This window comes from Ochlerotatus camptorhynchus, unplaced genomic scaffold, assembly GCF_037179485.1.
Source record: "Ochlerotatus camptorhynchus isolate MF236.1 unplaced genomic scaffold, CSIRO-AGI_Acam_v1.1 ptg000056l, whole genome shotgun sequence".
In the NCBI taxonomy this organism is placed as follows: domain Eukaryota; kingdom Metazoa; phylum Arthropoda; class Insecta; order Diptera; family Culicidae; genus Ochlerotatus; species Ochlerotatus camptorhynchus.
In genome coordinates, this window is record NW_027040546.1 from 665,426 (window position 1) to 675,298 (window position 9,873).

The window sequence follows — 9,873 nt, forward strand, 5'->3', positions numbered from 1 at the left end:
GTCCTGTCATGCTTTCCGTGACATACGATGTCAGACAAAGTAGATTAGTGGTAGTAGAACGACCGGAAACGAAGCCGTGTTGATCACTACTTAGATACTGCTTACAATGAGAGAGCAGGGGCTCCATGATGAGTAACTCGAATAACTTCGAAACTGAGCTCAACGATGTAATTCCACGGTAATTATCCACGTCCCGTTTGTTTCCCTTTTGGTGAACAGGAAACATATGAGCAAATTTCCAACAAGATGAAAATATACCACTCGAAATAGATGCTGCAACGGTGTCAGCAAGCTGGCGATATGCTTCTTCAGAAATACTGATGGGACACCATCGGGTCCTGGGTTGAAGGACGACTTAAGTTGTTGTGCGGTAGTGTAAATCATCTCGACGTCGATGTCAATTGCACCCAACGCTTGACCGGAGAGTTGAACATTACTAGCTGCTAGGGTAACGTGGTCGTCGGTTAATATCTCATCAGAGAATACGCTGGCAAACTTGTCTGAAAACAAGCGACAGATCTCCTGAAAGGTGGAAGCAACTTCTCCGTTGACCATCATTGACGATGGTAGGCCAGACTCTTTGCGCTGCTCGTTAACGTAATTCCAGAAGGACTTCGGGTGTGACTTGAGTTTTCTCTGAATCCCACGTTGATATCGCGAATAGCATCGATGGCTAACTCGCTTGAACTCATGATTGAGCCTATCGTAATGATATTTCAGCGACAGCGTACGATACTTGGTGAATTCCCTTAGTGCCGCTCGCTTGGTCGATTTCAACTTTTTCAATTGGCTCGTCTGTCAAGGAAGGTGTAACTCTTTTCGGTGAACCCTCTTTGGAACGTGTCTGTCAATGATATACGCCAAGACATGTGAAAAAATTTGCGCAGCGGTTTCAACGTTATCAGGGTCCAGTACGCTTCCTTAGTCTATGCTAGACAGCACGTCAATGATACTACTATGATCAGCTTTCCGAAAATCGTATGACACGTTTGTGGAAATGTCTTCAAAATCCCGAACGTGACTATGGACAGTTACAACCAAAGGAGGATGATGAGGAACTTGCTTTACTAGTGGAGAAGGTGCCGTGGAGATAACTGGAGCAGTGTCCTGGGCGCTAACGAAACAGAGGTCTAAGCTTTGATTGTTCTCGTCAACTACGTCATTAATTTGAGACAGCAATGCTGCACTATAGCTATCGAGAAGACTAACTGATCCTGTATGAAATACAGAGCGTGCCGGGTCTGGGTAGTGAAAGCCACTGTGAGATGGTTTCCACGAAACACCAGCTAGATTGAAGTCACCCAGAACAATTATCTCATCAACTGGAGTTGCGGTTTCCATTACGGCGAAAACGGACCGACAATGGGTTTCGATAAGTTCGTTGTCACGAACAAGGTCAGGAACAATGTACACCGCACATAAGTACAGTGTGCGATCACTCAGTTCAACGGCAACCCATGCTCTAAAGCTCTCGTCTTCAAACCGGAACGGACTGCCACAAGAACACCACCTCCATTAGATTTCCGACTGTTTTTAGGATTTCGGTCGCAGCGAAAGACTTCATACTCGCGTCCAAACGCCTAGCTGGAGAGCGTTCGAGAATCGAGCCAAGTCTCGGTTAGAACGATGACATCATAGCAACGGTCCGATACAGCTAAGCAGTAGTCGTTAACATCAGAATTCATTCCACCGATGTTCTGGTAATAAATGATGACGTCTTGTTTATGACCTATGGTAGCACGTTGTTGGACGTTATTCATGGAAATCACGGAAACATCAGGCAGCGAACGAACATTAACATTACCATGCGGATACTCGCCATAGTGAGTGGGTTGGAAGACCCCTGCTCCACATCCAACCACAGGCCCAGAACAACTATGAAGATCGTAGGTGGCAGACGGCAGGACTGGGTCGGAGGAATTGGGGGCTTCCACAATGCTTTCTACGGCGCGTTCCGGGTTCCAAGTAAAGTGCCAAAACAAACAATTTTACGGGTGGATTAAGACAGATTTGGACCTGTTTCAGACGACCAGAAGGTGTATGCCGTGTCAATGTTATTTCCTACGCAATTGATGTGAATTTCGCGAATCTACACGAAGAGTGTTGTTTATAGCAAAACTTGCCAAATACAATCGTCAGAGTTCATTTAGTAAACAAACTAACATTTCTTTCTTCTGTGGCACCAGTATATAAGGCGCCTAGATATTCACCCATCTTTTAGGTCATTCGGGGTAATGAATACAAACACGACGGAAGAAAATTAAAGAAAATTCTAGAATGAGCTGGATTCGATTATTGCTAGAAAGGTAAGGCTCACCAAAGCAATTCAACAACACCGTCGGGTAGGGGACGACTTCCCCTACCCGACGGTTATGAAGGTTTTCGTGGGCATGCCTTGAGTTGCTAAAAATCATCGATAAAAGTCATTGTTTACAAAGGCTGTTACGCCCTAATTCCAGCTCTATCTAGAATTTTAAGAAAAACGTTCGCAACGGGCGCTAACAATACCTTATGAGGACGATCCACGAATTTCTAAGAAATTAGAGTGTTTTAAGACTGAGCAAGCCGTTGAACAAAGCAATTACCTTCAAGTCCTAGTCGTCACCATTATTAATTCAATAGTGGTTGATATACAACAAGGTTTCTTTACACAAATTAAAAAATTTTATGGTCACAGTGCTACACAACACCTCAAATATCATGCCTTGCTCAACAGCAAGCTTTGCAACAAGATAAAGACTGCTCTCGAAAAAAAAAATGCAACACACAAAAATGATCACCAAAATTTCATTTGAAATCGGATATTTTTGAATTTCTTAGGGAATAAATAAACACATATTAATTATGTTTTTGCAAAGCTGGTTTATTCAACCTCCTTTCCTACGGTAAATACCCGAACCTTGAACTTGACGCTACCCATCAAATCCTGTGCAACACTTCCGCCATCTTGCTTACACCCTTTCATCCACTCTTGCTTCAAATCCTTGTCGTTTTTGAAGACCTTCCCTGTTTTCCGAAGCTTGCTTTTCATAACCACCCGATTTATTTTCTATTGGGCGAAGTTCTGGCGAGTTTGGTGGATTTGCCTCCTTCGGCACAAACACAATATCGTTGGCTTCGTATCACTCCATCACCGGTTTCGCGTAATGGCACGATGCCAGATCCGGCCAAAACAGAGTGTCACCTTCGAGGGACCGAAGGAAGGACAGCAGGCGCTTCTGGAGGCATTCTTTTTTATATATTTTGTGTTGATGGTGCCGGTCGTTATGTAGGGCTTGCTGAATTTGCCACACCCACTAAATACTTCTTGGCAAATTTGTCGACCTTCTTCTTCCGGAACATCTCCAGCCCATCAAGGCGGGACTTGTCGACGAAAAACTCCAGGCCCGGGGTCTGCTTGGCGTCCGCTTTAATGTTCGTCTCGTCATCCCTTACGATGCATTTCGGTTGCACCAACCACTCGCGGTACAGCTTCCTGGCGCGGGATTTGGCCACCGTATTCTGTTTATGGGTTTAGCTAGGCGCCTTCCTTACCTTGAAAATATGAAGTCCGGCCCCCTTCATTGTCTGCTGGACGAACGTCTGGGAAGAATTGACTTTCTTGGCCACTTCCCGAATCTAAAGGTTCGGATTGCGCTTGACCTCACCTTCCTTGCGTTCACGGAGTCGGTGGTCTTCGCTTTTCGTTCGCTGCCAACTCGCTGCTGGGTCGTCTGGGACTCTTTGAATGATTTTACCATACAGGACACGATCGAATTGTTGTTCGCGATCCACCTGTGGGACTGGCCTGGATTTTCCCAGACCGCTCCCATAATTGTTTTGTCGAAGCACTTCTTGCTTGGAAGCCATCTCGATAACGACTTGACAGATTGTGACGAAATTTTGCACATGTAAACATTACACTCTAAACTAGTTTTACTCAAAATCTCATCAATTTTTACAGATGCAATAAAAAATCATGCACAAAATAAAGTGTTGCATTTTTTCGAGTACAATATTTAGTACTAAGAATTCCGTTAAAACATGCAAATAAATCTTTTCTTAATTCATCGCTCACAAATTTAATGACTTAAAAATGTGTTCGACTAAGTAAAAAATGGTTTTAGGTATGCTTTATATCTAACAAAATAAAAACATTTCGACAAATAAACTTGTATGATTAATTTTTTTTTGTTTATTAATTAATTTGATAAGACTCAACCGAATTAACTTTACAGAGCCGAGGATTCTTGTTCACTATACAATACATCTTAAAACTATAGTCAAAAGGTACAACCCAATAAACATTTTATTTTCCGTTATCCAAAAAGCCTCCTCCACCAGAACGGGAGCCACTTCGAGCGGTTTCATTGTATGGCAGATTCGCCAACGGGGGTCAGAGTGCTTCCATTGCAGCAATGGACGCAAAACGTGGTCATCAATCACACATTCATCGCGAAATGGTTGCTTTCCAGAGGCGACGACGCAACGACTGAAAGAACTGCTGATGAAGAACAATGAGGAGGACCACACATTGAGAGTGGTCTGCTTCTGTTGACAGCCGAGTGAACACTTACTTGTTTGATTCTGAAACAGTTGAGTTTTATGGAACTTGTGGAATGACTTCAACAACATTGTCGACTGTCGGGTCTCAGCTTATTCATTAACACTCCGAACACGATGTGTAGTAAGATGTGTAAAGGGTGATACGGTCAAAATTTGGTCAAGGGAAAACGCGTGTAAATCGGTGAAATCGTTTATTTAAAAAATCAAATTAAATTTCTTTTTCAAGTTCAATTAGTATAAAATTCAGGAAAAATATTCAGTTAGGCTTCCGCTTTTCCAAATCCGAATTGCCGGGCCTTACGCTTGACCCCTGCCATCAGATTTTGTACAGCCACCTTGTCCACCTTCTTCGCCGCAGAAAGCCAGTTTGCCTTGAACTGCTGCTCGCCCTTAGCAGTTTTTTTGGTCTTCTTTAGGTTCCGCTTGACAATAGCCCAGTATTTCTCAATTGGGCGGAGCACTGGCGTGTTGGGAGGGTTCTTGTCCTTGGGAACCACCTGCACGTTGTTGGCGGCGTACCACTCCATGGCCTTTTTACCGTAATGGCAAGATGCCAAATCCGGCCAAAACAGTACGGAACAACCGTGTTTCTTCAGGAAAGGCAGCAGACGTTTATTCAAACACTCTTTCACGTAAATTTCTTGGTTGACAGTCCTGGAAGCTATGAAAATGCTGCTTTTCAAGCCACAGGTACAGATGGCTTGCCAAACCAGATATTTCTTTGCGAACTTTGACAGTTTCATGTGCTTGAAAACATCTGCTACCTTTCCCCTTCCTTTTGCCGTATAAAACTCCTGTCCCGGAAGCTGCTTGTAGTCGGCTTTGACGTAGGTTTCGTCGTCCATTACCACGCAGTCAAACTTCGTCAGCATCGTCGTGTACAGCCTCTGGGATCGCGCTTTGGCCGTCGTATTTTGTTTATCATCGCGATTTGGAGTCACTACCTTCTTGTAAGTCGATAGTCCGGCTCGTTTTTTGGCTCGATGCACGGTTGTAGACGATACACCCAGCTTATTTGCGGCATCTCGGAGAGAGAGGTTAGGGTTTCGCTTGAAACTACCGGCAACTCTCTTTGTCGTCTCAGCGGCTTCCGGCTTTCGATTTCCCCCCGATCCAGACTTCCTGGCTGTCGACAAACGTTCCCCAAACACTTTAATTACATTTGTAACGGTTGATTTGGCAACTTTTAGCGATTTTGCCAACTTTGCGTGCGAGTACACTGAACGAATTTGACATATTCCTGTTATGTGGAAGTCTAATAAATTTGCGCTATAAGATAATCCATTGAAAATGATATGATTGAAAATGTGTCAGGTAAATTCTATATGAATATCTGATACATTTACAATGCTGATAATTTGGTAACTTTTATATGATCGTCATATGATAAATGAAAATCGATTAAATTATAATAATTAACTGAAATGGATTTGAAACCCATAAGCATAAGCTATACTTTTCACCACAATATAATATATGTGTCATAAATCAATCGAAGTAAAGTTTATGTGAAAATAACATGAAATTTACTTCTTCTTTTGACACATATATTTAATCGATTTCTAAAAATAAATTCGAAAAATAAACATCAGGCAGTGGGAGCTTTCACAGTTGTGCCTTTTTTTTTATTGTAGCTGATTTGGGATTCGATCAAGATCTGTTGAGGTGTGATGCTTTCGGTGTCTGTGCTCGATTCCACTGGGCCACGGCTGACTTCAAGATTGAGCTCGTTCAAATAGCATGAAGAAGAACAGCTCTCCCGACATGGAATGTAATGCAACTTTATGCTCGATTTGCTAGAGTGAAGACAAATAGCACTGACAAATTTATGTTCCGTTTCGGTGGTGTGGTTTGTTCAAATCTTTCTTAATGCACCTGTGAGCAATAAATCAACGACTAAATTATATGATTTGATAGAACTGGCTCATGAAGTTCGAGTACTACTTAGGGCTGGAATCTGAATTAGCCGTGTAGAAGGCTTACAATTAGAATCATAGCAAAGTAAATATTACAGTAGAATCATTTTTTTTTTTCAATCTCAATACATTCTTTTCTGGAACCAATAATCATATGAATGAGTGTACGTTAACATCGTTGAAAATTGTTTCAATAATTTATAAAGAACAATCATGTAAGATGTATTTTATTGGGAGCGATATTCATCCCAGAAAAACATGCAATAACAAATGCTTGCTGTTGGATTTCTTAAAAGGCATTTCTATATGACTATTTAATGATTGGTATAGATCTGTTTACAATATTTAAACGTCAAAAATCAAAGCAAGCTATTACAATGAGATATACATGTTTTCCTATACTGCAAAGTTAAATGACAGTCCAATAGTTTCTACATGTCTATTTACACGCGACATATCAACAAACGTCAAAAATCAGTAAAAGCAACTCCAATAAAATATACATGATTATCTTATAAGATATATATTTTAGTGAGCAATATTCATCATGAAAACAGGTATATTTTACTGAATTTTCTCATAGTGCAAACTTATATGATTTTCCATTAGTTTCTAGATGTCTGTTCCCACTCATGACATATCAACAGTTTTTCACCATGAAATATATCAGACAATATTCATATACTTCTTACCTTCGCTAACCACGTTCGAAGCAAAGTATTATCAAGTACTAAGTATGTGAAATTACGATAGAAATCATTCCATATCGCAGTCATAGTTTTTAAGTGATAATCCAATAGAATCTATCAATCATCACATAGAATGAATAAATATGCTGACATTGCTATGTTATAAGATGGATCCAATAAACGGTACATGTCGATTTGTTTCAGTGTAGCTCGGATTTTCGCGATGCGCGAGCAAAATTTTGATACGCTGCTCTTCTTGCTTGGACGGCATTTTGACAACTGAAGAGTGAATTCCAAAATCAAAATAGGAGCAACATTCTACACACACACACCTTCAAAATGAGGGGTGTTCAGGTTTTTTAAATGCAAAATTGAAAGAAATACGTCAAGTTGATATTGACCAAATTTTGACCGTATCACCCTTTAACGGAAAACTTGCAATGTTTGACTTATCAAAACTCAACCATTTATTGACAAATTTTAAATCTATTGGTGCCATTTGAAACTACAAGCTTAAAAGATTTATACGGTTTGATTAGAATTAAAATTAATATAATTATGAATAATTATACATAAAATATTGCCAATTTGTCGTTACACATTTTACCAAAGGTATCGTGTTCAAAATGTTAAAGGAACGATATTTCAAAGCCAGAAGTGGCTGGTCCGATTTACGGTCTTGTCGAGAGAGTCTATAGGGTTGGAAATTTTCTCCACATCCCTGCGCATAGAGTATCATTGTGCTTGCCAAAAATCACACAAACTCATGCATTGGTTGGCATAGAAAGCTCTCAATTAATCACAGTGTTTAAAACAACACGAAGTTGAGAGGAATTGAAGACCTATGCAAGAGTGTCAAAGCTAGGAATAATAAGAAGAAGCATAGTTGACATTCAAATTTTAAGCCACAACCCTCGCCGAGATCAGCGCAAAAAATTCCATGAAAACAATTCAGAAAATATAATAAATTGATTAATCAAGGTTCTCCCGTTTCAAACTGTAAACATGTCTATGCTCAAACAAGTAAAGCACCGAAGAACCCAGAGGGAAAAATTATTCCAGTCAAATTTTTAATGAGTGCCATTGTGTATGGTCCTCTAGACAATCTCGAAATAAAAACCTACCCTATAAGAAATAGCAACAATTTCCAGCACCGCTGCCTCCACCACCAAAGCTCATATTTCGTTCTATCCAACATAATTTTAATCAAAACCATCGCACGGAACGTCGATGCTCCCGACAGTACGGCCTATGTCTACACGACGAAGTACATGAATAGACGCTCTTAATTATGACGGATCACACGCAATCTACTTCAGCAGAGCAGGACCTCGCACACTGTCTTACCATACCTACCTCTCTTCGCAGTCGGCACGACAAACAGATTGAAAATGAGCAAACTTTTCCCAACACCCACTTTTCACCATTTTCTTCTCTGGAACTTTTTCCATGGAACCTTGATGCCATGGAATTCCGTTGCTCGTAGGGAAGAATTTATTTCAAACGCCAAATTAGAGCAACTGTCTCCCGGTTGTAAAATGATGACGAAGGCACAGGAGGCAAGGGGGCCGGCCAGATTTAGTGAATAATTAAATTTGTCAATCAGTTGGAAATTTTAATATCAACATTCAGTCTCCCAGGGTGTAGTGTAAAAGTAACTAATGTTGGTGAAGGGAATCCTGAATTATGAACTTATGATTTTAAATTGTTTTTATTTTCTTTCTTCACAGGATGACGAGGATGATCAGGAGTACTTTTCCATCTTCTAACCGACCATTTAAGTTGATATTTTTGTTGGGCTATAACTTGGGCTAATTAAGGTGAGGTCATAATTTTAAAATTTTCGATATATGGTACTGGATCTAATGTAAAATATTGCAAAATACACATTCTATTAATAAATAATACAACTACAATGCTAACTAATTGTCCTTAGTCCATTCGCGTAATTCAACCTGATAACCAATCCATTGAAAAAAATCTCAATTAGAGCAATGATTTTCATCAACAACAGAGAAACTAAATTGCGAAACATAAATACTCGCATCCCAAATCTTCCTGGTAATCTGCGACTTCAAATGAGGCAAAGAAGTCCGGTTTTCAAAGGAAATTAACCCCATTTCCAGCAGCTAAATAAACCACTTTCAATTCCCATTAACCCCCTTGCTCCCGCAACGCCCTCGAAAAACCGTTGGCCAAGGCGCCGAGCTGAGTCAACATCCGAACCCGTTGTTTTTGTTACGATTGCTTTTGATTTTGGATTTAATTAATTTTCCCATCACCGTCAATCTCGTGGTGATTCCGATTCGCTGTCTGGACTGGAGCCTTCCGGGGAACATTTTTGTCCACTTGTTGATTGAAAATTCCGAGACAAGGAATGAAATGGAGGGTCGGGAAACGGAGGAAATCGAAATTAAAACTTTTTGTTGCTGTTGACGTTATCCAAGAAGGATTCGTCAAGTCCAAGCAGATTCTTCCAATATTGATCTGGGGGTGATTGAATGAAGTGGAAATAATGGACTAATGGTTCTCGCTACTAGGCGAAGCTTAGCTGATTTGAATAGGCCAGTTATTGACTGGAACGGTTCTATTATTTTATTTGATGTAGAAGTGGAAATCGATCTAAAATGAAATCGTAGCAACATTGATAGGAGAATACAATCGTGAAACAATTTGCAAGTAATTTAACTTATTGTCCAAATGTTGATTTCCATCCTTGCAGC

General features: G+C 40.4%; 1 protein-coding gene across 3 annotated transcripts in view; it reads left to right on the forward strand.

The window, feature by feature from the left end:
- The window catches only part of Dop1R1 (Dopamine 1-like receptor 1), a 674,358-nt gene extending 665,408 nt beyond the window's left edge, over nt 1–8,950 (forward strand). For all 3 annotated transcript variants that reach the window (XM_065239581.1, XM_065239580.1, XM_065239582.1), the window contains exon 7: nt 8,881–8,950. In XM_065239581.1, coding sequence (XP_065095653.1) covers nt 8,881–8,919 — 39 coding nt within the window. In that variant the 3' untranslated portion in view covers nt 8,920–8,950. The remainder of the gene's footprint in view (nt 1–8,880) is intronic.
- The last annotated feature ends 923 nt before the right edge of the window (nt 8,951–9,873 follow it).